Source organism: Leishmania donovani, chromosome 29 (assembly GCF_000227135.1).
Source record: "Leishmania donovani BPK282A1 complete genome, chromosome 29".
Taxonomy (NCBI): Eukaryota; Euglenozoa; class Kinetoplastea; order Trypanosomatida; family Trypanosomatidae; genus Leishmania; species Leishmania donovani.
In genome coordinates this window covers 59,787-86,129 of record NC_018256.1, presented here as the reverse complement: position 1 = coordinate 86,129, position 26,343 = coordinate 59,787, and the positions used below count along the sequence as shown (strand labels likewise).

Here is a 26,343-nt window from a genome sequence, read left to right as displayed (position 1 = left end):
GCTCCGCCTTCACGGTGCTCGATGAGAAACATGGGTGTCTACCGAGGCAGCTCCTTCTCTGGCCCGACGAAGAAGTGGATGGCGTCTGAGGGTCGGCGGCGCCGGACTCTATCTAAACGCCATCTCATGGGAACGTGCCCCGCATGGGATCAGGGCGGGGGGTCACGAACCTTACAGGCTTCTCCTTTCCAGGTGCCTATCCCAGTGGAGTTGAGACCGCTTTTCTCTTTGCAGGCCGACACCGGTCGGAGCTTGCAGCTCCGATGCCCTACCGACGGGCTCGAGTGTGAAGTCTGGAATTAGGCAGGTGGCTACAGGCTCGGCTGCTGGGCACCCCATTCTACGCGTCTTTGCCCCAACCCGAAGGTGAACGGTCGACGTGCGGATCGTCCAGATCGAGGCAGCGGGGCCATCTCAAGCGGTAAAGAGCGTAGCGAATGCCGCCAGAGAGTTCTCCGTCACTGCGGGGCCCGCGCAACGTGCGGGGCTGATAACGCTAGGCAAAAAAGAGGGCAACATGAAAAGGGGTTGGCGACGCTGTGGCGCATCGAGTTACACCGAGGGTGTTTTCTGTCCATCTTAGCGCGCCGTTGATGTGCACCCGAATGTGACCCGCAAAGGACATGTAGAGTGCGCTTTCCGGCTACGTCCAAACTCTACACGAGGCTGCTAGTCGTTCAAAACAGGCGCAGACGAAGATGCTCACATACGCACGCATGTGCGCGGTCGCCGAGCCCGCCATCAGCGCGATCACGCACGCGCTCCCTTCTTCTCAATTAGTCCTACACACCTCTGCTGCTGCCCTCCTCCTTGTGTCACAATCCCTCGCTCCCCCCGCTTCCTTCTCCGCGAACGCTGCATCGACGTGCGCGCTTCTCCCAACACGTGCACGGTTGTGTATTGGTGCCATCCCCCAGCGTCTTCTGTTACTCGACTGCACGACGCAAGGGCCTTTCCCCCTTCTTTCCTTCGGCGTTCCGCCCTGCCTTACTCTTATCTTGCCCCTGCTGGCCCTTACTGGCACGCAAGACAATGCGCTTCGCCAAGGATGCTGAGCTTCTCCAGTACATGGTGCCCGGCAGTACACTTGCTGATATTGTGTCCTCTGAGGAGGATGCCGACGACTACGACGCGTACTTCGACGCACCCGCGGCGAAAGCTGAAGGGGTCTCCGGCGTGGTGCCGGGTGAAGGCTCCGCTGGGACCGGCACGAACGCGCAAGGTGCCGCGACGTCGCTTTCCAAGTTCCAGCCCGCCCAGCACAAGAATGCGGATGCGAAGGTGCTCGGCAGAATACACATCGATGACTACTACGACGGACACGGCAGCGGTGGCGGCGCGAGCGGTGGTGCGCAGTCCAACCAACGCGTCCTGAATGAGCTGCGGGATATGACCATGTCTAGTCGCTTCGCTCAGAATGCCGCGTCGAAGAACGTCGACCGCTCCGAGCGCGCCACGGTGGAAAACGTGCTCGACCCCCGCACCCGCCTCATCTTATATAAGCTCGTTAACTCCGGCATTCTAAGCGAGATCAACGGATGCGTTTCCACTGGCAAGGAGGCGAACGTGTACTACGCCGTGAGCGGTGACGGCAGTCCAGCCGCCTTGAAGGTATATAAGACGTCGATTCTGTCCTTCAAAGACCGCGACCAGTATGTTTCAGGCGAGTTCCGCTTTCAGCGTTACTGCAAGAGTAACCCACGCAAGATGGTGCGCACGTGGGCCGAGAAGGAGGCACGTAACCTCATCCGCCTGCAAGACGGCGGTGTCCTTGCACCGGCAGTGAAGCTGCTCCGGCAGCACGTGCTGATCATGGAGTTCCTCGGCGAGGACGGATGGCCAGCGCCGCGGCTGAAGGAGGTGACATTTCCCTCCGCTAAGGCGCTAGACAAGTGCTACCTGGACCTGTGCTGCACAATGCGCAAGATGTACGCGCGCAGTCATCTGATCCACGGTGATCTCTCCGAGTACAACCTGCTGCTGTACCGCGGCCGCGTCGTGGTGATTGACGTATCGCAGTCGGTCGAGTACGACCACCCGCGCTCCATGAGCTTCTTGCGGCGCGACATCGTCAACGTGAACAGCTTCTTCCGCTCGCGAGGGCTGACGGGGCTGTTCACATTGCAGGACCTTTTTCATTTCATTACGGCAGATCCGGCGAAGTCGGGATGGCAGCGCTGCCAGGGCCCGCCGAACGACGAGGAGCTCATGGCACGACTGAAGGAAATCCGCGACGACTACGGGGAAGGCGGCGCCGTGCCCGTCGATGCGGAGCAGGCAAAGGTGGATGAGCAGGTTTTCCTAAACATCACAGTGCCGCGCTCCCTCAACGAGATATGCGACCGTGCTGGACCGAACAAGGAGGTTGCCGTATTTGTTGAGGGCATGACGGCCGCTCCTGCAGCTGCACAGACAGAGGACCACAGCGGTGCCGACGGTGAAGGCGATGGAGATGGCGACGACGAGGACTCCGAGGCGGACGATGCCGACTCACCGATGAAGGCGAAGGCGGCTCCGCAGGCGGTGTTAGCGAACATGACCAAGGAGGAGCGCAAGGAGCATCGGAAGGCCGTGAAGGAGGCCAACCGCGAGAAGCGTGCCGAGAAGAAGAAGAACAACGCCAACAGAAAGAAAAAGGGGCGAAAGTAACACGAGGAGACCGAGGGAGAGAGACGGAGGGGAAGAGGAGCATCTCGCCAAACTCTCGCACGCTTTCGGGGCTGGCATCGCACCGCCTCTGTCTGTGCACGGTGCCGGTGTGGTCAGCTTGTGTTTCTCGCATACTGTTCTCGCTATCGCTTGTGTACATCTCTGCTGCTGTGCCGGACGTGTGCCGCTGTGAGGAGACGAGGCACGCGCACGCATCTCCGCCACGGATGTGAGCTCGCTGCTGTGTGCTGTCGCCTTTCCCAATCCTGCTGCTGGTCCCTCACCGTTTGTCTAAGTGTTTTTCATTCGTGTAAGTGGGTGCAATCCTGTGTTTGTGTCTCTGTGCGTGTGCGCGCGCGTATGAGACTCGCGCGCCTCCCGAAGGCGTCAAAATCGGAAAGAGGGACCATCGATGAAGCGACAACGTGGCGTGCGGAGGAAAGAGGGAGGGAGCGAGGGAGGAGGGGGGGGGGCAAAGTTGCGCGCGAGGTCGCGCGTGCGCGTGCGCCCGCGTGAATGTCGTGTTACACCGAAGGAAAAAGAAGGCGGCGGGATTGCGTCACGAGGGGGAGGCAACGAGAGGAGCCGAGAAAAAGGCGCGCACCAGGCACCCTCCTTCCGCCCTACCCCCGCCTATCGCCTCCGCCTCCGCTTCCGCCGTCCCTCTTTTTCTTTTGTCCATTCCTCCCCCATCTGCACTGCCGACCTGCGTGACCTTCCTCGGTGGAACGCAGCTTGTCTTCTCCCCATGTCCTTCCCCCGCTCCCTCTCTGTTCGATTGACGGCCTTGCTCTAAAACCAACCAGCCCACTTCCCCCTTACCACTTTCCGCCTCCTGCCCCCGTCATATGACCTTCAGCAGGACGTGCGCATCTACGTAACTGCTCAACTGCATGGAAGTGTGTGCGCGCGTGCTCGGCACTCAGACTGGCCGGACTGCAGCTCCTGCACGCTCTGCCTCCTCCCTACCCCCCCTCCACAGTCTGGGAGCTTCAGCGGCGTCTAGTGCTGCTTTAGCTCGTTGTCGTATGGGTGCCTTCAGTTTCTCACCCTCTGTGCAACTCTTCATGCATGCGCTGTCGGGTCGGCCGCTTGGCTTTTGCTTTCCTTTGCCTGTGCTCAGAACGTGCACGAGCAGCTCTGCTCTCTCTCTTTCTCTCCTTCCTCTGCTCCTCGCACGCACAGGCAGGCAGGCAAGTCGACGACAGCGTTTCGAGCGGCCAAAGGCCTCCGCCAACGCACGTGCGACGTCGTCTCTCTATCTCTTTCTTCTATCAGCCCTCCTTCGCGCTCAACCACACAAGCACCGCCGAACACAAGGAAAAAGAAGGCGGTCTCTGTAGAAGCGAGTCACGTGCAGCGTGGCAATGTTCCGCCTCTCGTCTCAGCGGCTTCTGTTTCACAGGCTGAGCCAGACCAAGCTCGGGTCGGAGGTGCTGGCCCAGACGCGCAGCGAGATGCGGCACCTCGAGCGCAAAGACAACGCCCTCATGCGCTTCATGAGCCGACGTCGCCCGATCGACTACTTGGCCATCGAGGTTGACGGCCCCGTCACGAAGGAGCTTCATCCGTCCTTCCGTCACGTCAAGAACGGCATTACGTGCATTGTCTTCGTCCCATTCGTTGTACTGCTGGTCGCGGGCTACCTGCAGCCAACGTACTACCTCCTCGTTCCCACTGGCTTGGTACCCTACGACCACTACGTGCGAATGTGGTCCTTCTCGAACTGGGCTGTTGTGTTGGCAGGGCAGCTATTCTTCGCACTGGTGATGTACGACTTGTCCGTCTACGCGCGGTACCCCTTCTTCGCCTACGTGCTGGCTCCAGCGTATCGCAAGCTGGGCTGGTTCCGCCCTCCCCCAGCTGCAAGTCTCACCATAGAGCAGCTGAAGACCGGCGCGTCTCGTCGCGTCCACGCCCGCCCGCTTGGACGCCCTCTTGGCGAGGTGCAGAGACAAAGGAAGGCTGCGGCTGCAGCGACGGCAGACCCATTCGGACGCACTCCGCGATCGTGACGAGGGCCGTGCTCTCCGCGGCATTTTGCGCAAATGTCGGCCGTGTCGATGTTTGCTCCCCCTCCCTCCCTCCCTCTCCAGTGATCCCTGCGCGCCGGCAAACTTGCGCCTCACAGCGGGGCTGCGCTTCTCTTTCTCACACTCACATCGGCGCGCATGCAAACATAAGCGAAGCCCGCGCCCGTTCAAGGAGTCGAGGTGCGTGAGATCTACAGGGGATCGGTGGGCGTTGCCTGTGTGCCTGCTCTTTGCCACCCCGGCACTCTCTCACTTTATGCATGCCACGGCGTCTTCTTCACCCCTTCTACTGCCCGCTCTGCCCGCACCGTGCCGGGTGCGCTTGGTGGCGGGTGTGCGTAGCAGGGTTGCATCGAGGACCGCGGTCGCACGCTCGTCTGGGGAGCCGAGGCGAATCCACGCGGGCGGTGCTCTGCACGGAGAGGGCATCTCCGGCGGACATGCCTTGAGAGTAACAACTGGCGCGACCTTGTCTCTCCTTCCATCGTTGCAGGCCTTCTCCTTCATTTTTTTTTTTTCTTTCTTGCGGCCCCGGTGTCTTCCCTTTCCTTCCCCTGCGTGCACGCTCCTGGGATGCACTTGCATACACGCACCCACATGCGCGTCTTCTTGGGGCTTTTCGCTCCGTGTACGTGTGGGACATCTCAGCTGGTGTATTAGTTGCTCGGCGTTGCTTGCCTTCGCAGTCGGCGAGTCTTTGGCGTTTGCGTCTTCGCTCGTTTCCTCCTCACCACCACCTCTTTGCCGTGCAGGCCCGCCGCAAGCGCACTGCCTCTCACATCCTCACCTGCGCGTGACTCACATAAGCCCAGGTTCGCCTATCGGCGCTCACCCAGCGACCGTTCGTGCCCCCTCCCTCCCAACACCTCGGCCAGGCACGCGTACGCGCAGGCGTATCCTTGAGGGGCGCACACAGACATCCCCTAACCGACGTGCACCCCCTCTTTTTTTGAGAGAATGATGTACTCCGCCGGTGCTATGTACGCGGAGATCTACCGAAATCAGGCGGCCGCCGCGGCCGCCAAGCCGAGGGAGGAGCCGGCCCCTCCCCAAAACCTCCACCACACCTTTGAGGACCCCAATCAGTTTCACACGGCCCCCGCCCTGGGGTACGGCCAACAACCACCGGTACCACCATCCTCGCATCCACCGCAGCAGCAAGGTGCGCCTGCGGGCTGCCCCCCTATGGGGGGCAGCGGTCCCTACGGCCAGCAGCCGGCGCAGCCGTCGTTTGTGTCCTCGTACAGCCAGGCAAATCCGTATGGGAACGTCTACGCCGCGTCGCCGCCGCAGCAGGGCTACTCCTCGTACGCACCTCTTCCCCCTCCGCAGCATCAACAGCAGCAGTACAACGCGCCGCCTCAGTTTCCGCAGCAACAGTATGGCAACTATGCCCAGCCGCCTGCGGCGTATGGCCATCAGCCACAGATGCATCAGTCGTCGCCGCCGCTGCAGCCGTACGGCATGCCCGGCTACCCGCAGCAGCTGAACCCGGACTTTATTCGCGTGACTCAGGTGCAGCTGCGCAAGAGCAGCAACAAACCCGGGGCCCTCTACGACCACCCGAGCGTGCCGCGTATGATGCCGCAGGACATCGAAGAGGACCTTCAGCAGCGCATGCCTGCGCCGGTGCACATCACGCCAACCCACCGCCTCTGCATTCGACCAACGATGGGCACTTTCCCGCAGACGCAGCAGCTCGCGGACTCCCTCGGCCTCCCACTCGGCATCAATTTTCGTCCCTTTGCCGAGCCACGGCTGAACGAGGTGGACCTGTCGGACAAGGGCAACGCCATGATCCGCTGCAAGGCCTGCGGCGCCTACATCAACCCCTTCACCACCTTCACCGAAGCCAACGACGGCTCGCGGTGGCAGTGCATCTTGTGCAAGCACATAAACGTGACGCCGCGCGCCTACTTCAGCCACGTCGACCCGCAGACTGGCCAGCTTGAGGACATCATGAGCCGCCCGGAGCTGCTAAACTGCAGTGTCGACTTCTACGCGACGCCGGAGTTCCTGAAGCGTCCGCCGCGCCGGCCCGTCTTCCTGCTGATGCTGGACTGCTCTTTCTCTGCTGTGGCCTCGGGCCTGTTGGAGGCGATGTGCCGCGGGGCCCTGACGGCTCTGGACTCCATGAAGGATGACGACGCGCTGTACATGGGCATCATGGGCTACGACAGCACTGTTTACTTCTTCAACTTGCGCTCCTCCCTGCGCGCGCCGCGCATGATGGCGTCCCCGGACACGGTCAAGGATATCGCCAACGTGAACGACGACTTCAAGCTCGAGAAGGTCGAGCTCCCGTGCCCGACGGGCGACTTGGTGGTGTCTGTGAAGGAGTCGTATCACCTCCTCCGCATGGCGCTCGAGTCCATTCCAAACGTGTTTGCTCCCACAAAGGAGGTCGGCTGCGCGTTCGGCCCCTCCTTGGCGGCGGCTGTGACTATGCTGGATGCGAACGGCGGCAAAATTCTTGCCAGCATCACGAGCATCCCATCGGAGGGGGATGGCAAGCTGAAGCACCGCTTCGATGCGGCGAAGCTGTCGAATCAGCCGAAGGAGTACACGATGTGTGCGGCGGCCAACGACTGGTACAAACAACGCGCACTGGCGTGCTCAAACAGTGCCATCTCGGTCGACCTCTTCGTCGGTGCAAACAAGGACGTGGACTTGACGACGATCGCCCCGCTCTCGCGCTTCACCTCCGGCTCTATCCATCGCGCAACGGCCGTGACCATGAGCGGCCTGGCGGATCAGGTGCAGCGGTCCTTGCTGCGCTTCACCGCCTTCGACTGCACGCTGCGGGTGCGCACGTCAAAGGGGCTCATTGTGCCGAACTTCTATGGCCACTGCCACGTGCGGGTGCCAGATCTGCTGGTGCTGCCCATTGCCGACGAGGACTCTTCTTACTCGATCGAATTCAAGATGGGCCCCAACTACGCCGCCAAGTTCGCATACGTGCAGTTTGCTGTCGTCTACACGACGCGCTCGCGGGAGCGCCGCATTCGCGTGCACACGGTCCAGATCCCGGTGTCTTCCACCATTGGACCGGTCATCAACTCGATCAACTCCCTCGGCATGTCGTGCTTTCTCTCGAAGATGTGCGTCGACATGGCCGTCAACGGACCCTTCTCGCAGGCGCAGGAAAAGATAACCGAGAAGCTGACCACCGCGTGGAAGGCGGCCCTGAAACAAATGGCGGCTCAGGGAGTGCGGCCGGGTGCTGGTGAGCTGCTCATCCCGGAGAGCATGCGTTTCATTCCGCAACTGCTTTGTGGCTTCTTCCGGTGCGCGGCGACTGGCCTCGCGACGGTGCGCCCGCTGCCGCCGGACGAGCGCGTTGCTTCCATGTCCTCGGTGATGTCGTGCCCCATCGAGGCGATGGTGCCATGGTATGTGACGTGGACCTACGTTGTGTACGCGCCGGAGGAGGACGTCGACCAGCTGCCGGCCTCCATCTTTTCATCCGAGCAGTGCGTGCACCGCGAGGGCGTCTACCTCATCAACGTCGGTGCCGTCATCGTCTTGTGGTTCGGCAAGCACGTTCACCCGACCATCTGCCAGCTGTTCGGGGTGGACCCCGGCGAGATGACACCGGAAAAGGCGGAGAAGCAGGAGCAGCTCAGCGTGTCGCCAGAGCAACTGGCGGCTCTGCGGCAACGTGTCGAAGACCTCATCTGGACGCATCGCCAAATCAACCGTAGTGTCTTTACCGCCGTCATGGAGCCGTGCGCGCAAGGAAACGCCACGTACGAGCCGATGATGAAGCGCGGCATGGGGGAGGACAACACGCGCAACCTAATCGCCTACGGGTCCTACCTGCGCAAGGTGTGGGACGCTGTGAGCGTCGGCAAGTAGACTCCTCCTCAAGCACACATCATTCACGAGAGGTAGAAAGTTGCATATGAAACGCCCCGCTGTGGAAGCCGGAGGCGCGCAGAGCCGAAGCGTAGGCGGTGCGAACCCGCCTTGTCAGACGGCAACTGCGGATGGGCAGTATGTCGTAGAGTGTTGGGTGCTGGCTAAATCGGCGTGGTGTGTCGGATGTGCCGATTCTCCGTTTCTTCTCGCGATGGGCGCATGACGTTTGTAGCGCACCGGTTCGTGTACCGGACGTCGGGCACGCGCCCAGGAGTGAGCCTTCTCCCCCTCTCTCACGGGTGCGTGCGTGTTTGTCTGTGTGTGATGGATGCGCTCGGGCACATCTTTTCCTTTCTTTTTATATATACATACGCAGGCGTCTTGCCCTCTCTTCTTTCTTGTATATGGGCTTGTCCTGTGCTCTGATTGGGGTGAGGGAGGGGAGGCACTTGTGCTACGGCGTACAGGCCCACTGGCGGACACACATGCACAACGCACACGCTTGCATGCTCGAAACGATCCATCCCCACGGAGGCACCAGCTCTGCGACAGGAGGCTGCGGAGTAAATGTAACGTTGCGAGAGCAAGACAGTACATCCAGGTGTTGCATGTGGGGCTTGCTCAGGAGAGATGCGGACTAGCGTCTGCCTCTGAGCGCCTACGCACTGTTACCGTGCGGTGGCACGTGGTAGCCGAGCGGAGCTGCGGCTGCGTAGCATCTGTGATAGCGCCGTTGTCTTCACCTGACAGTCCCATCGGTGATGGTGTGCGTACGTCTCGTGCAGGGCTTGCGCACTTGCGCACGCCACCTGTTTGTTCTCTCTCACGTGCACTGCGACTGCTAACAACTAGGGACTACATGTGCGCGTGTGCGTGAAGTTGAGCCCGTTGAAGGAGGGCTTTCGGTGATGCGCACGAGCACACGCGCAGATGTGCGGCATCGATCGACATGCTCAGCTATACGGAACACGCTGCACGCCTGTTCTCTGCCACCATATCTTCTCTCACCACCCCTACTATCTTGCTGCTCTGACCCTTTCTCTCTCTCTCTCCCAACGATGGGGCATGCCGCTTCTGTGCACTTGGCCGCCATGCGCACACCCGCGTCTAAACATGCACGTCGGGGAAACCCAAAATCCAAACCCCGCAAAACAACCGACCAAGTTGCATTCACGAGCGCGTGATGCACGAGGAGCCGTGGCAGTGCCCGCAACAACGCGTACATCTTTGTGGAGCGTACACACACACACACACGTGATAGCAAACACCATCGGAAAGGCGCCCACTCACAGGCTAACAGGAAAGGCGCGATGATGGCCAGACAACGACCGACGACTGTGGCGACGCTGCTACTGCTGCTTTGCTTGCTGGCAAGCGCAAGCTCAGTCGACGCGTGGGATAGCAGCGAAGACGCCAAGGCCATGGCGAAGCGTGCGAAGCATGAACAAATCCAGTTTTGGGAGCGTGAGGTCAACATCCTCCGCCAGGGCGAGCTGACGAGGGCGTACAACAAACTCTACCAGGCGGAGGCAGCGTTGGAGTCTGCCCGTGCCAAGCAGGGCTTCTTCTACACACGACCACAGGACAAGGCGACGATACGCTTGCTTGATGAGGATTACCGCAGAACGTTGGTGGAGGTGAAGGCCCTAAAGGAGCAAGAGCGCCTCATCATGGCGAAGCTGAAGCCGCTCTACGGCGTCGTCTCGCTGCACTTTGCGCAGGAGCAGAAGCGCACCATCTCGGAGTCTATCAAGACCGTGCAATCGCTCAGCTACGACAACGCTTGGTACTCCTCCCTCTTCAGCCTCGGCGAAGCGGAGAGCTTCTCCGACATCATCATGGGCTTTATTGGAAACTGGGTCATCGGCTTCGTCATTCTCTACCCCTTCGCGGTTCTCTACTACGCGCTGTGGGCCGCGCCGTGGAGCGTGTACGAGTACACCGCTGGCGCTGCAGACCTCGTCCCTGGCGCCGTCGCTTACGCCGCATGTGTCGTGGTGATGTGTCTGCCTCTTATCGTTCTTGCGCTCACCTTCTACTTGTTGATTCGGCACTACGGGCCACAGCTACAGGCGGCTGCGCAGCAAGCACAGGCGCGCCGACATCAGGACTGACGCGTATCGGTAAGGAACATGTACAGGGCTGTCGACCCGTGACGGAGGGAGGGCCCGTAAGAACGAATGAGCTTGCAGAAGGGGGTCAACGAACACTTTGGTGCTCGTGTGCGGTGTAGCCGCTTCACGCTTCTGTTTTTCTTTTTTCCCGTGCTTCCTATCTGGAACGTCCCTGTGAAGCTGCCGACTTGTCCCGGGGGTGGGGTGGGGAGAGATGAGGAGGGTGTGATGGACGGCGAAACGCCGCTTCTCCAAAGGCTGAGTGGATTGGCGCAAGAGGTGGGCGTGCTTGATACCATCGCTGATGGACCGCGGCACCCCATTTTCCCCTCTCACCCCTCCGCCTCCGCAGACACGTTGTCTCTCGCTGTCGCTGTCCCACAGTCCCCGATGAACGCACGCACGCTGTGCATAGGCGCTCCACCTTCCCTCTCTCTTTCGTTATTGCTGTGTTTCGGGGGTGCCTTGAGTTTTACGCATAAGCCGCGTGTACACGTTTGGGAAGGGATGGGCCTGCACATGCTGTCTCTGTCGGTCTCTTGGTTAGACCGACAGACCGAAGCGCAGACGACACAACGAGCGCCTCACCGCACGCGTGTGCACATGCTTCCACACGGCGACGGCGGCGATTCACGGCTCTGTCGCGCCCGCTCGCATGTGTGCGTTGCGACCTTGTCGCTTGACTGCCATGTTCTCCCGTTAAGCTCCTCAAGCAGGCGGAACTCGACCCCCTCCGAATAGATGCTGCCCCCCTCTCTTTTGCTGTGTAGGTAGTGCATAGGGCTCCGCCATGCGCATGCGTGCTTGGGCGGCTGTGCCTCCCGCTGTTCACTGTTCTCTTCTCTACCTCCCCCCCCTTCCCCCCTTCCGACTCTCCCTCGCTTCCGCTCCGCTCCTCTCCTCATTGCCAAGTAAGACTGCACTAAATCTCTGCGAACTTGGCCGACGCTTTCCTCGCTCTGTGTGTTGCTCGTGCATGGCTGCTGCTCTGTGCCTCTCCCATCTTCGATCTCTTGATCCGCGAAGAGGGCGTGGGCCACGAGTTTGGCATGAGCGCTAACGACACCGATGCTGGCAGCAGCATGAGCGGCGGCGCCGACGGCAGCAGGCCTCCACATGGCGCGCTGGAGCTTCCCCCGGTGATGGAGAGCGTGCTGCGCCCTCACCAGGTAAGTGCATTGGAATTTATTTGGAGGCGTCTCGTGCTGGACGGCGCGCTGCGCATGGCTGCTCGAACCTTCTCCTCCACGATCGAGCAGCGCACTCGGCTTTATCAAGAAGTGTTTGGCGCCATTCTGGCGCACTCGATGGGTCTTGGTAAGACGCTCACCTCCCTCTCCTTCGTGCTGCTGTTCCAGGCACAGGCGCTGCTGATGGCAATGAAGCGCGAGCGAGTGCGTCAGCAGCAGCTCGGGAGCGCCTCTGCCGCTGCCGCTTCAAGCGTCGCGCTGAAAGGTGCCGTGTGCCCTGCACTCCGTGTGCTTGTCCTGTGCCCTCGCAGCTGCGTGTTGCATTGGCAGGCATCCATTTCGGAGTGGATCCAGCCGCGGTATGCGGGAACTATGAAGATCAACTCCTACGTGCCCAGTGCGATGGGCTTCTCCCTCAGTGCAACGCACCGTGGCACCAGCGGCCGCTCTATCGAGGACGTGCTGCTCTCTTTCTATCAAGAGGGAGGCTTGCTGCTGCTAGGCTACGAGGAGTACCAGCGCATTCTACAGTACGCACAGACGCAGTATCGCAGCAACCCCACCAACAAATGGCCCCGCGTGTGGTCATTGCTGGATCGCCTGCGACTCCATCTTCCGCTTTTTCAGGAGGTGCGGCTACTGGACATCATTGAGACCGCTGACCTCGTTATCCTCGACGAGGCGCATCGGCTACGCCGCAGCAGCTCGAACCTGGTGACGGCGTTGACGCAGCACATCCGCAACATCCAGCTTCGGCTGGCACTCACGGGCACCCCGCTGCAGAACCACCTCGAGGAGTACAACACGATGCAGTCCATCATCACCGGCCGCGAGCTTGACACCCAGCTCTTTCACAAGCACTTCATCGCACCGATCGAGAGAGGACAGTGCGTGGACGCCACGTACCCGCAGTTTCTCGAGATGCAGCGGTGCGTGGCGTCTTTGCGCAGGTACTTCGCCGACTCGGCGCACCACTGCGGACCGGAGGTGCTGGCAGCCACCCTGCCGCCGCGACGCGAGTTCCTATTCTTTTTCAGGCTCTCCGCAGCGCAGGAGGCGGCGTACAGGGCGATGCTGAAGTACTTCCACACGCAGGTCGCCGCTGGAGAAAAGGGAGACTCGGTACTGCGGCTGCACCACGTCGCGTCACACATATGCCTGCATCCCGTCCTATCGGAACTGGAGGTGCCGAGCAGCAGCACCACCCTTGCCTCCTGTAAGGACGGCGAGGAGGACGGTGACGACGAGGATGAGGACGCAACGCCAGCGGCCCCTCCGACCCTGCCCGCGGCGGCCCTCACCGGCGTGGATGTTTCCGTGTCCCCGAAGCTGAGTTTCGCTTTCCACCTTACCGTGCACATTGTGCGCGAGCAGCGCGAGAAGGTCGTCATCTTCTCGCAATACTTGAGTCACCTGCGACTGATGGGGCAGTTGCTGGCACGCGAAGGGATTTCGGCGCCATCCTTGACCGGGGCCGCCTCTGACGCAGAGCGGTGCCGCTGCATCAGTGAGCTTCAAAGCAATGACACGTGTCGTGTGTTGCTGTGCTCCGTCCGCGCGGGTGGCGTTGGCATCAAGCTCACCGCTGCCAGTCACTGCATCCTCCTCGACGTGAGCTGGAACCCGACGGATGACGTGCAGGCCACGTACCGACTATATCGCTACGGGCAGCTGCGGCCGGTGAACATCTACCGGCTGGCCACGTGGGGCACGTCCGAGCACATTGTCTTTGCCTACGCGTTGCAGAGGTCGTGGCTGCAGAAGAAGATCGCCGACATCAGCGACCCGCGCCGGCAGCAGCGCCATCAGACGCGCAGCTACTTCCGCTATCCGTGCGCAGTCCCTCTACCGGATGATGGGTCGAGCCTCGCCACAGATGAGCAGGCGACTCTGCAGCAGTCGCGGCCGGCGCTGAAGGAGACGCTGGCGAGCAGTCGCCGGCTGGAGTACGCTCTTGAGGTGTGCGAGACCCAGTGCCCGATCGCGGCCCGTGTCCTGCGCGCGCACCCGGAGGAAAAGGCCTACCTCTACACTGTGATCCCGCAATCGGTGCTGCTGCTTCATAACGAGGATGACGTGATTCGCGAACGCGGGCGCCGCTTTGAGGACGCAGCGCACAAGTCGCGCGCGTCTGTTGCGATTCCGCTGCAAATGCCCAGCGGAGGTGCTCCTCCCGCGCACGCGCGGGAGGACGTGAGTCTGCTGGACGCGTGCGAGGCAGAGCTCGTGGACGCGGCGCGGCAGGCAGCCCATCTCGTGATCACGCACGTCTTGCGCGCCCGTGAGGAGGCGGTCAGTGAAAGCGATACGGTATCGGAAGTGCGCACGCTGGACCAGAGCATGTGTCAGCGACTACAGCCGCTTCTCGCACCGGTGCTGGAAAAACGTCCGCCGCCGCGGTTCCTGGCGGAGGTGCTCCTGCTCTGCTACCAGGCCGGCGCCGCCGACTTGTTCCGCACGCTGCTGCAGAGCAGCTCGTACCTGAAGCTGCGCACCTATCTTGCCAGTCGTGTTCCTGCTGCCACCCGACGTCGGACACGAGACACGGCTCTGCCCACTCGAAGCCCTCTCGAGGAGGCCCTGCTCTTCACTCCGGTCTCCCTGTTCAAGTCCATGTCGTCCGTAGAGGCAACGTACGTCGCGACGGAGCTGGGCTGCGACCGCCCGTTTGTCGGCTTCTGCTTGTTGCGCGGCTTGCAGAAGCTGTGGTTCGTGGATGGGCGCCTCGCCCTTAGCGAGGCCGCCCTGGAAGCGCTGGCGACGTTGCTGGGCATCACGCCAGGCAGAATCGACGACGATAGCGACAGCGCGGAGGACGAGGGGACGGCTGAGGGAGAGGACGGTGGTCGCGCGCCCTCGAGGTGGGACGACGACGGCGCATTCGCTGAGGCGCTTGCGGCGTTGGCGCAGTCCGTGCTGACCGCCATGACGAGCTGTCTTGAGGAGCAGTGGCCCCCTTACGAGGGCTTCGCGCTACCGCCGCAGCATCTCCAGCTGGAGCGCGAAGAAATGCGCGTGGGGCGCGCCTACAGTGCAGCGTCGAGGGCGCACATGGAAGGTCTGCTGCCGCTCGCCCAAGTGGCGGAACTTCTCCGACTGCCCTCCTACCGACAAGGACAGCACATGTACGGCTGTGCGCGGTGCCGCAGCCCGCTGCTGCAACGGCTCGACGCGACGCACCTGGAGTGCCCGCGCTGCCACTACAACGCCGAGTTCGAGGTGCGTGCCGACCCCCGCACGCAACAGCAGACCGTGCTCTACCAGCTCTCCGTGGTGGCCAACCTGCTCGATGCCTTCTCCATCACCAAGAGCTTCGCCGTGTCCTTCTCGCCGGCCGAGTGCGCTGATGTCAGTGCGGCCTTGCGGGAGGTGCACACGTCACAGGCCGTATTCGAGTTCGTGCGCCGCACCATGGAGGAGGGGGTGCAGGCTTTCCTGAGCGAGTACCCGCCGCGACTGGTACGGCTGCTCGGGCTGCAGATGGGAACCGGCGGTGACGTTGAGGCGTTGCGGCGAGTGTTGCTGGCCAACGGCCGACTCGCGTCGCACACGAATGTGCGCGAGCACCTGCGACAGCGCCTTGCGCAGGCGTTTGCCGACTTTGTGCACCCCAGCACACTCACGCAGTTTGTGGCTATGCCCCTCATGCTCATTGCCACGGCGTTGCATTACCTTGCGCGCTGCGAACGACTGACCTACGCACACGAGCTGCTGCTGGATGAGTGCCCGACGCCACGGCGCAAGCTTCTGCGCTTCGCCAGCGATGCCCTCGTCAAGGTTCTCTACGTGGAGCGGCTGTTGAAGCACTGCCGTCAGAAGCCTCTACCATCCTCGTATGCCTCTTCGATGTCTGTGGCGGCCTGTGGTGCGGCGCTGGGGTCCGGTGCGGTCGCGCGGCAGAAGGGCGCTGTGAGCAGCGATCCCGACGATGCTGCCTCTCTGACCTCCCTGCTGATGGCGGCTTCCTCCTCGTCTGGGAGCCGAAGCCGGTCTAGCGCGTCCACGTCATCGTCGTCTTTTCACAGCGACAGCGCCGCCGGCGCACAGCGGGCGCACAGGGACCCACTAGCGTACCTGATGGGCAGCAGCCGCAGCAGCAGCAGCGGTAGCGGTTCTCGCGCCGCCTCTGCCTCTTCGTCGTCCTCCTTCTCGGCCCAACACAGCTCGTCCAGCTCGTTCAGCTCCGTCTACTCCAGCGATCGCGCAAGCTTCCCTGACGGAGGCGAGTCGGACGCGGAGGAGCGAGATGAGGTGACGCGGGGCCAGCATGGCACCTTGACGTGGCTGGAGGAGCTGGCGGGCAACACGCTGGAGCGGGCCGCCCCCACGGCGGAGGAGTTGGAGAGCGAGGCGGTGCAACAACAACGGTCCGCCCAGTACTGGATCGCCTTCTGCGAAGTGTATGGCACACACAGCGCGGAGACGCTCACCGTGTACATCGAGGACGCGGCCAGTGGTGCAAAGGTGCTGCCGCCGCCCCCGCTGTCCTGTTGGATCTCGCAGGTCGCCCACACCACCATGACCGGCTACCGCATGACCGACATGCTGGACATCTTCTTTAAGAAGTTACTGGAGCTATCTCAGCAGGTGCGCGTCATATCGTAGCAAGGCGGGTTGATGGACCCTGTGTGTGTGTGTGTGGCAGCGGCCTCCATACACTTTTCGACAGAGGTGGATGGGTCGGTGAAAGGGGGAAGGGGAGTGCGAGGCGGCGCTGAGCGACATGCGCGCGCGGTGCCCCGTGTGCGCATACCGGTTCGGCACCTAAGGAGCAGTCGCGTCGACTCACATCACTTCGTGTAACATGCAAAAGGAGAGAATGCCTGAAAGCCAGAGGGAGCAGAGCGTCAAGCGAGGTGGAGCGCGGGGGGAGGCCGGAGAGACGAGACATCTGCGTAGAAGCGCGACTGGGAGACTGAGCAGCGAAGGCGTCCGTGCCAGAATCTCCTGTTCGCACGCGCAGCGCGTCGTCGGGACAGGGTTCGAAAGGCTCTATACCTCAGTGCCACCGCTGTGAAGCACGCTGTGGTTGGCTGCCCGTGCCACTTCTTCCTACTCGTCTGTCTCATCTACCGCGCCTATGAGTTAGGTCGGCATCATCACGGCTGCAGCGTCCGTGCGTTGTGCTGCTGCTTGACCAGCACGTAAGGCCCACAACTGTTGTGGTGCTCTGTGCGCGTCTCTGCGTGGGGCTTCACCGGCGGCAGCGGGGCAAACCCATCCTTCATCTTCCTCTCTCCTCGCGTCCATTCTTCAAGTTTCGACCACTTCGTTGGGTCTGAACACACGTGCGCGGCATCGCTGCACCTGCGCACACACGAGTCGACGGCAGATTTGAAGTGCCGGAAGACGTACACTCGCACGTCCTCACAGTAAAGAAGCGCACGCTCGCCACATAGAGCGCCACCACAGGGCCGCGAGAGAGGCTTGGGACGGGGCGTGCGTTAGCTTCACATAACTCCCCTGCCCTTTCTCGCTCCTCGCCCATCTTTGCCATAGACGTAGACGGAGTTACGCACAGACTCCCTCACAAGCGTGTACGCAGACGGCGAAGAAGAGAGGCACTCAGCTGAAGGAGGACAAGAAGCTGCCGCGATCGCGGTGTCTCTGGAAGAGACAGAGCTGCTGACGTGCACACCCTCCCCTCGCAGCGCTGCATCTGAGAACGAAGATCACTGTCTCTCTCTCTCTCTCTCGCAGCGGCGTAGTGGGCGCCTTCGGCCAACCTGTGAGGTTGCGCTTCCTTCTGCTCGCTTGTTGCGCGCGCTGCGCAGGCGCCGGGCGTAGCGGCTGGGTGAGGGAGTGACTCAACCACGGATACCGTGACAACGCTGCGAATATCGACGCTGCTGCCGATTGCGCCGATGGAGCACTACGAGGATTCCTTCGAGAGTACCACCACGGTGATGGATGAAGAAGAAGAGACCATGTCGGTGCGCACCAGCTCAACGACCGCCACTTCAGGTGGCTCTGTCGACGCTGGCGGCGTAGGTGATGCCGTCTCTGGAGGCAAGGGAATGAGCGACGTGTTGACTTTGAGCTCCGCCGCAACACTGTCACCGACAGCACGGTATCTGGCTCTACCCTTGCCTGCATCCCCAGTGCCGGTACCGGTACCTGTGCCGACACTCACCTCTTCGCCGGCATCGGCGCTGAAGGGCGACAGCGAGAGCGGATTGCACGCGTCGTCCATTTGGTCTGTGCAAAACGCGTTGGCTTCTGAGAAGCCGCTTGGATTCGCTCCATGCGCGACGGTCGGGGCAATAGAGAGCGAGGAGCGGAGCGCGAGTCTGGCTGACAGCGCCGGGGCTAAACACCCCACCACGCTCGAGGCATCGTGCGCTGCTCAAGGAGAATTCGTAGGGACCCCCAGCGACGATGCCGACCATAGTCGTCGAGGGCTAAACGGCGTTGACTTCGAGGCCCTCTCCCACTTTGTGGCCTTTGGTGGCAGCGGCACCGACAGCACGACGGGGCCAACGTCGCATCGGCATAGCTCCGTGATCGGAAGGGGAGTGGAAGGCTTCTCATCCCCGCTGGGCAGGATGCTCACCGCCAAGAGAGAGGCAGAAGGCGAGAGCCCGAGGGAGGGAGAGGAACTGCGGCCAGCTGCTGACTCTCTAGCTTCCCAGTCAACATCGGTGCAGCAGGCGGAGTTGCCACAGAAAACTGTGGCGTCGAAGGCGGCCTCCGTGGCTGCGAGCAGCGTCTTCAGCACCCTCTCACAGCATCTTCAGCAGCAGAAGCCGCAACGACAGCAGCCACAAACGACCCTTGCGCCAGCGCCAGCGGTCAACTCGGCGCCAGTGGTCCCTTCAATACCAACGCCTGCAACCGCCCTGCCCACAATGCCGCCTGCCTCCGTTAAAGGGCCGACAACGTCACCAGCGCCGCAAGCCTGCGCTTCTCTTTCTCTCCCAGCTCTGCCGCCACCGGGATGGTCTTCTACGACTGTTCCCAACAATGCCACCGCTGGTATGGAGACGCCATCCACCGTCCTACCCGCGGCGGCGGCGGCGAAGGAAGCGACGGACATGCAACACGGGTGGATGATTGGTGGTGTGCAGTACCGCACCAGCCCCACAGATAAGGAGGCGGTTCAGCAGATACCCCCGCTGCCCCCGCCGTACGAGCATCCTCGGCCCACTGCAGAACAGACGCGCATATCCTCGCTCCGCGAGGCGTCGGAGGCGGTGGAGAGGCTAGTGAAGGCCTTCGCGATGCTGAAGGGATACAATCGTCTCGAGCAGGCGCAAAGCAGAAGTCGCCCCCTCGCTGACGGTGTACCGGCCTCAGTGAAAGAGGCAGCCGATGTCGTCGCCTCTGCTCGTCAGGCTAGGATTGCATCCACTGTGCAGGTGCGCGACACTGTCCGGTCTCGCGGATCGCGCGTTCGTGCACCTGGAGTGGCGTCGGCGGCCACTCTTGCCTCCACCTCGGCTGCCGCCGCCTCGCTGCCGTTGGTGTCTGCCCCTCGCCGAGAAGACAGCGAGAGCGTGGCCGAAGGTGCCGTGCTGGACTGCGTGCTCGGCCTCTTACAGGAGCGTGCAAGGGGCACCGGGACTTCTTCCGCGGGTGAGTACGAGGAGGAGGGAGTCAGGTCGACGAAGCGCCCAACGGCGGCATCGTCGTGGCAGGCGGCGAGACCCCACTACGAGGTGGTGACGGCCGACACTTTTGCTCACGGAGGAGGCGTGGGGGGGCACGGCCGAGCTTCGCACTTCACCGCCGGCACCGTGTCTGCGGCCGCGCGGACCCAAGCGTACTTCAACTCATCATCCGCCTTCCAGGGCGGGCTCGGTAGCAGTGGCGTCCCCTTGTTCGACCCCCGAGATCTGCAGAGCGCCGTCGATCTCTACAATGCCGTGCGCGAGGCGCTGGACAAGTACGTGCTGCGCCGCGTGGCGACCGGCATAGAGAAAGCAGAGGGACTTCAGCCGCACGTCTCTGCCCCCCGCGCACGCTCCATCACCGCCATATTTGCGTGGGCGCTGCTGCTGGACATGATAAATCTCTGTGAGGAGATCGCGCGTGTCGCCTACGATGCAGCGCCGCGCACCCCGAGCGCCGTGTACCCCGTGCTCGTACAGTTCAGGGGAGATGCGGCGTGCGAGGAGGTTGCCAAGGCGGCGATGCACTGCCTGCCCTTTGAGGCACTCAACACCAGCGGTGCTGCCACCTTGGCGCCAGGGGATGGCGGCTGCACGTTCCGGATGGCATGCTGGGTGACGCAGCAGCAGCTCTGGACTATCGCCGACGCTTTGGCCGACACGGTCCGCGAGGACATGGTGCGACGCGCCAAGGCGCTGCCGTACTCTCCCTTTAACGCGGCCGCAGTGACCGAGGTTGATCCTCGGGTGCTGGTTCCTCCCACGACTCCAATGCTCACCCTGCGACCGCTGCCGGGGCGGAGAGGTGGCGGTGCCGTGCCAAAGGTGTCCGATACCTCCACGACTGCAGGCACTGCCGCGTCGTACGCACGAGTGCATGGGGGCGGCAGAGGGGAGGGAGGAGGCCCGGAAAGTGGCAGCTCTGGCAACGAGCTCTTCGAGGTGCCTGCCGCCGCGTTGCAGAAGGTTGCCTACCACGTTTCTGTTCTCACCACGGATTTGCTCTCTGACATGAGCACCGCCAACCATCACGAGCTGTCGGCGCTGACTGCTGAGGATTACCCCGATGTTGCCACCGCCGTCTCCGAAACCATGAGCGAACTGCTTCAGGACGAGTCCATCAAAGCGGCCGTGCGGCGGCGAGCTGCAGAAAAGGTGAAGCAGGCGCAAAGGGCGCGCGCCGACTTCGCCGCAACGTCGCGCCAACGCAAGGAGCAAGCCATCATCGAGAAGGCGGAGAAGGAGGCGGAGGAGGTGGTGCAGCACATTCTGCAAGAGATGAGAGCACAGGGAGTTGCCTAGTTGTGCCCACACCGTTGAAGCACGAGGCTTCATCATCCACGTGCTTGCCTCCCTCCTTTACCACCTCGCGTTGCCGGGTTCGTGCCGAACACGTCCCCTCCGGCCCACGGACTTGCTCTCCGCCTCTCACTGCGTGATGGGCCTGGCAAACTGGTTCGTTCAGCTCTTCCCATCATCTTTTTTTTTTCTTGTCGGCAGCGATGCACGCCACCGCGTCTCATCGTTCGTCTCCGCGCCCACCTGATGAGTCGAGCCTCACCCACACACCAGCTCCACAATTCCTGCTTGGAGGCCTGGAAGAAGAGGAAAGAGGGCGAGGGGGGGTGGGGGGGGTGGGTGGGTGCCACAGCTCGCGTGGCAATCAACCGCGGATGTGTACGAAGCGGAAGGAAACTGACGGGTAGCGTGGCTGTGGCAGTCGTCTCAAAGTTAGGCGGCGACGAGTCCTCAGGGCCATTGGCGCACCTGAGCGTTTCTCCGCCCCGCCCTTCTTCCCTCCCACGCTTCTCTATCTTTTCTTTCGTCGTTGGCGTATCCTACCTCCCTTGCAGCCTCTGGGAGTGCGTGCCCACGTGACACGACGCGACGCGTCACTCCCCTCAACCCAACCGCTGCGTGCGCTCTTGTTGACCAAACAGAAAATTCTTCAACACACACTTTTGTTTTTCTTCGTCGTGCCTGTTCCCTCCCTCCGCATTGCTCGCGCCCGTGGTCAAGGGATATGCGCGCATGAGAGGGCGCGTGTGCATGGGGAGGACACTGGCACCGGTTGTGCGTGCTTCTGCACCGCCCACGCAGAGGCCCCCCTCCTCTGCTGTTCTCCTCTGCCGTGTCCCTTCCTTCTCTTCGCTTGCCTCGTGTGCGCTTCCTCTTCTCCATCTTGCCTTCCCGCACAGCCGCTTCTCTTTTATTTTGGTCGTTTCGCTGTTCAGCACGCGTCGTGGTGACGAGTCCAAACGAGGTGCAGCTCCCTAACTCACCTGCGCACGCACCCCACCTGAGCGCACGCTGATTGGCGGCCACGTGTTCTGCCTCGACTACGCCAGCACCCGCAACAAAGAACGGGAGAGAAGTGCAGTCGAGAGCACCGTGCGCCTGACGTCTCCTCTTGCCTTTCCTCCTGCGCATCTTTCTTCAAGGGTGTGAAGCATGAGTGATCCAGTCCGTGCCCGCCACGGCCGGGAGCCGTCTCTCCCATTCGACGACAGTGGGAGCAGCTTCAGCTCGCTTTCGTACTCTTACGACTTCTCTCGATCACCGTCGAGGTCATATTCGTACTCGTCATCCGTTTCCTCGAGCTCGTCTGACGAGCACCCGCTCCGCGGTCACCGTCGCCTTCGCAGTCGCTCGCCGTCTGAAGACTCAGTTCACAAGCAGCCGCGCAGCGACTCGGTGCTGGGGGACGATCTATTGTTCACGTCTGGTCACTCAGCCCCGCCGCCATACCACCACCCTTCCTCCTCCTCGGCGCCGGTGCTTCCACCGGTGCTCGGCGACGCTGTACTGCCCGCAACGGATGGAGGTCATCTCAACAGCGTTCTCGGCGCCCCTGACACCCCCAACGAGGACTGGCCGTGCGGTGTGTGCAGCAACATCAACTCAAAGCAACGGACTTCGTGCTTCCGGTGCGGCTGCCACTACGCGGAGAGTCTTCTGGCGATGCCGGGCTACGAGGTGTCGCTGACGCACCTGCCCGCTAGCTGCACAGCGGCAGTGGTGGAGGAGGCATTGCGACGCGTGGCCCCGAACTGCTCCTTGCACTACATCGGCACCGACGCCGAGAGGGGCGCCATGTACATTCAGTTTTCGTCTGTGGAGGAGGCGACAAAGTGTCTGGTGCAGAGCCACTGCGAGCTGCAGCTGCGCGACCGGAGCGGTGAAGACGGCGCCAGCGTGCGCGCGCGACTGAGCTTCTCCTTGGGTCCACACCCCCTCCACGAGCGCAAGGAGACAGAGGAGCAGGTGGCACGGGCGACGGCGCAGGCTGCAATGGAGCGACAGGAAGCGGCGCTGCAGAAGGCGGGCGTGCCGCGCTTTCTGTGGCCTCACACATGGCGCCAGCCGCCATCCTTCCCATCTGCAGAGAAGCGCAAGGCGTTTCTCAGCACCATGTCTGCCCACTGGGACCACCTCTCCGAGGAGCAGAAGCGCTACTACGACGCCGAAGTGAAGAAGGCGCTGCTCCGGACGGCGGTACCGACAGAGTCGACGGACAAGCTGAACGGCATGCCTGCGTCATCCCCTGCGAAGGCTGGTGCCGCGGCAGAAGTCACGGCTCCCCTCTCCGCCGAGTTGTCGCCAGCCTCCTCTTCGCTTGCCACACCTGCTGGAGCGAAGGAGACTGGCAAGACGTCGCACGCGCTGGACGGTCTCAAGAAGCGGCTGGCGGAGCGGAAGAGCGCCATGAAAAAAGCTGACGGCCCTGAAGGGGCCAAGGCGGCGGCGGCAGCTGCAGTGGGAACGCAAGCGGGCGGCCCTGTCGCAGGTCACGGGAGAGACGTCTCTAGCGGTGGCAGTGGTGGCGCCGGTGGTCTTGCCTCTTTGCTGCGGGGGCATAGCGGCGACTTTCCCGCGACACCATCGCAGGTGCCGGCGGAGTTGCTCTTGTGGGACGGCTTTCCGGTGCCGCTCCAGTACACCAGCCTCGGTAAAGTGCCGCGCTCCATCGATCTGCCTCGTGTGCCCATGTCGGTGTGCGAGCGGCTGCTGCCACCGGCGCTGCTGCAGGTGGCGCGCATGCAGTTCAAACAGGCCCGCTAGCGGTGCGTGGGGTTGTGTCGCGGTCTGTCTGGCGATGCAGGTTTGTGCTGGTGATGGCCGTTCCTTGCGCTCGTTGTTGTCGCGTTGGTAAGCGGATGCACTTCGACAGTGAGATGCGAGGAGCAATCAAACACGAGAGGGCGCGGGTGACAGGCGCGCGGGTTGAGTCGACGGGGTCAGTTGAGGGTCGCGCACTCGCCCACCTCCGCTCGAGCATATACCAGAGCGTGAGCTGCAGTCATCCTAACGACCTTTGCCCTTCCCCTCCTCCTCAGCTCGCACTCCTTGCAAGTGTGCGGGGCCGCTCTCTCCTCAACGAACGCGGGTGTCACTTGCTTGTGTGCGTATGCGTGCATGTCTGGCGTGGCCGAGCGCGCTACTTTGTCTCTCATGAAGGCTCACCGCTACAACTGCATCCTCCTGTCCTCTCACCTCTCCTGCCCTGATCCATGTGGGCATGTCTGCGTCTTTGTGCGTGCCATCACCGCCTCTCCTAACGATTGCCCAGATTATTGTCTGCTCGTGTGTTAGTGCTCTTCCTCCTAGCATTGGCCTCCGTTGTTTTGTTTTCGCTGTTGAAGTGGTGTCTCATTGCGGCGAGGCACACTTGCACTTCCTGGCGTGCTAAGCATCTCCCATCCCTCACTCACGCGTACGCCTTTACACACGTACCGCTCTTTGTGCAGTTATCGATGTCTCGCTCGAAGCACGTGGAGTGGGATGAGAAGAACCTGGAGGCGAACGCCGAGTACCAGCGACAGCACCCCGTGACGATGCACATCACGGAGCCGAAGACGCCGTACTCATACGCCGATGGTGACGACTTGGAGGCCGAGGAAGAGGGGTTGCTCAAATGGGACCCCGCTGTGAACGCCAAGGTGAAAGAGATCAAGGAGCAGATAGCTGGGGACTTCTCTGATCGACCAGTAGCCCCAATCGCGAAGTCTGGGCGGCCGATGCTGGCGGAGGGCACCTCCACCGGTGAGCTAGCTCAGCAGCAGCATCGAAAAGAATTCCGCAAGATGCGCAAGGCCGTGTACGCGGACGAGGGTGCCATGTTCAAGAGGGCTCTGGCTCACGAATGCAAGGACGAGGATGACGAGTAGACGACCCGCATCCTCGCTTCTCTTTTTTTTTTCGGTGAGGGCGCCACGCGCTGATGGCGTAAGCTCGTACGTCTCTCCCTCCGCGGACGGTGCACTTTACTACATGCGCACTCAGGGAAGGAACGAGCGGGAGAGGGAGAGAAAACCATCACAGGAAAGAGTGAGGGAGGAGGAGGCTAGACACTCAAACTGTGACGACATTACAACGTCAAGAAGCGTTCGCCTCTCCCCCTCAATGCCGTCCCTCCTCGCCCCCTCCCCCTCCTTTGGCAGGCCACCCGTCCTCCAGCGGCGGTGCGCGTCGGCTGTACCCTAAGGACAGCAGCGCCCAAAAGACCGAGGACCGTTTCGTCTTTCTTTATGGGAGTGTTTGCTCGTGCTCCCCCCTCTCTCATCTTCCCTTATCCCCCCTCCGCTCACCCCACCGCACTCATTGACTGTCTTCAGACCGGCCCTTTTCTTTGTATCCCCCCATTTCTTTCCCCGCTTCTTTGGGCCTCTTCTCTCGGGTGTTTTACACACACACCATGCGCTGCACCGTTGCTTCCTCCTCCGTCCCTCGGTTGTGCCTCCTATGTGTCTCTGTCTTCGCTCGCTCTCTCCGTTTACTTTCTTCACTGAGCTGACCACTATGCATGCGATAGTGCCCCCTCACAGGATGCGTCCGCCTACCTATAGCTAGATGGGTACGTCTCCCCCTTCACTGCCCCCCCCCCCCTCTCTCGGTCGTTGCCTCCCCGGTCTGTTGCATCAGCGGATGAAGTCAGCCGCTGTTTTGTGCCCACTGCCCCGCACGCTTCTCCGCCTGCCCGGGCCTGACTACATACGGTGAGTACTAACGGCGAGAAGGGAGCGAAAGAGGAAGACAGCCGTAACACTGCGCACCTCGTGTCAAAAAAAAAAACATGTCGTGGTGGGCTGCCAGTGCCCCTTCAACCCGTGATTCTACCCTCTTGTGCTTCAAAATTTCCGCGGGGCGATGACGCGAGAAAGTAAAGATCGCGCACTCAGGCTGCTGGGCTTGTTTATAGACTGAGCAAGTGGCTGCCGTCGCGAACACCTGCATTATGCCGTCTCCTGAGAGCCCAGGGACAGGGCTGCGATGCGTACGCTCTCATGATCCGAAAACTCACTCCCTCCTTGCCTGCATGGCCTCTGGCGTCTATCCTGTCCTCTGATGCACAGCGTGGCAGCTGCAATGCACACACACGCCCCTCTCGCTCCCTGCGCTCTCTCCTCCCCTCTCTTTCTGCAGACGACACGCCAGCGCAACGGAACGAGTGTTTTGGTTCATCGCTTCACCAGTCACCACCCCGACAGAGACCGCCACCGTTGTCAAGCATGTTGGGTGCACCGAGTCCGGCAGCAGACGATTTCAGACGCCGTCTTGCACGGCTTCAGGGGGTGAAGGGCGGACTAGGCAGCAGAGACACTAACGGGCCGAAGATCCTGGCAGCCCTCTCCGCGCCGAGGGGCAGAACCAGTCGCGAGAACCCTCAAAGAGCTCTGAAGGCAGGGCTGCCCGTCGAGTGGCTGATAGAGGGACAAGACAATGAGGTGCTCACAGGGGTGGAAGCTTGCCACGCGGGAAGGCGACACGCCACGGGGCTGCCTTTTCCTCTGCCAGAGTGCACGCCAATGCAGCTGTGTTGCGCGTGCCGTCGACTGACCACGCTCACGGACGACCTGACCGGAGGAGGACTGTACCGCCAAGTCAG

General features: G+C 62.0%; 8 protein-coding genes across 8 annotated transcripts; all 8 read left to right on the top strand.

Moving 5' to 3' along the window:
- Nucleotides 1-1,032: 1,032 nt before the first annotated feature.
- LDBPK_290250 (hypothetical protein, conserved) lies at nt 1,033-2,649 on the top strand (the record flags this gene model as incomplete). The annotated part of the gene is made up of 1 exon (XM_003862394.1): nt 1,033-2,649. One exon carries the CDS (start codon nt 1,033-1,035, stop codon nt 2,647-2,649), a length of 1,617 nt encoding a protein of 538 aa, XP_003862442.1.
- Nucleotides 2,650-4,016: 1,367 nt separating this feature from the next.
- On the top strand, nt 4,017-4,664 carry LDBPK_290240 (hypothetical protein, conserved; the record flags this gene model as incomplete). Its single annotated transcript, XM_003862393.1, has 1 exon — nt 4,017-4,664. One exon carries the CDS (start codon nt 4,017-4,019, stop codon nt 4,662-4,664), a length of 648 nt encoding a protein of 215 aa, XP_003862441.1.
- Nucleotides 4,665-5,639: 975 nt separating this feature from the next.
- Nucleotides 5,640-8,540, top strand: LDBPK_290230 (protein transport protein Sec24A, putative; the record flags this gene model as incomplete). Its single annotated transcript, XM_003862392.1, has 1 exon — nt 5,640-8,540. One exon carries the CDS (start codon nt 5,640-5,642, stop codon nt 8,538-8,540), a length of 2,901 nt encoding a protein of 966 aa, XP_003862440.1.
- Nucleotides 8,541-9,853: 1,313 nt separating this feature from the next.
- On the top strand, nt 9,854-10,657 carry LDBPK_290220 (hypothetical protein, conserved; the record flags this gene model as incomplete). Its single annotated transcript, XM_003862391.1, has 1 exon — nt 9,854-10,657. The coding sequence occupies one exon, from the start codon at nt 9,854-9,856 to the stop codon at nt 10,655-10,657; it is 804 nt and encodes a 267-aa protein (XP_003862439.1).
- Nucleotides 10,658-11,706: 1,049 nt separating this feature from the next.
- LDBPK_290210 (hypothetical protein, conserved) lies at nt 11,707-16,452 on the top strand (the record flags this gene model as incomplete). The annotated part of the gene is made up of 1 exon (XM_003862390.1): nt 11,707-16,452. The coding sequence occupies one exon, from the start codon at nt 11,707-11,709 to the stop codon at nt 16,450-16,452; it is 4,746 nt and encodes a 1,581-aa protein (XP_003862438.1).
- Nucleotides 16,453-17,711: 1,259 nt separating this feature from the next.
- Nucleotides 17,712-20,759, top strand: LDBPK_290200 (hypothetical protein, conserved; the record flags this gene model as incomplete). The annotated part of the gene is made up of 1 exon (XM_003862389.1): nt 17,712-20,759. The coding sequence occupies one exon, from the start codon at nt 17,712-17,714 to the stop codon at nt 20,757-20,759; it is 3,048 nt and encodes a 1,015-aa protein (XP_003862437.1).
- A 1,149-nt stretch (nt 20,760-21,908) lies between these two features.
- LDBPK_290190 (hypothetical protein, conserved) lies at nt 21,909-23,519 on the top strand (the record flags this gene model as incomplete). Its single annotated transcript, XM_003862388.1, has 1 exon — nt 21,909-23,519. The coding sequence occupies one exon, from the start codon at nt 21,909-21,911 to the stop codon at nt 23,517-23,519; it is 1,611 nt and encodes a 536-aa protein (XP_003862436.1).
- A 692-nt stretch (nt 23,520-24,211) lies between these two features.
- On the top strand, nt 24,212-24,625 carry LDBPK_290180 (hypothetical protein, conserved; the record flags this gene model as incomplete). The annotated part of the gene is made up of 1 exon (XM_003862387.1): nt 24,212-24,625. The coding sequence occupies one exon, from the start codon at nt 24,212-24,214 to the stop codon at nt 24,623-24,625; it is 414 nt and encodes a 137-aa protein (XP_003862435.1).
- Nucleotides 24,626-26,343: the final 1,718 nt, after the last annotated feature.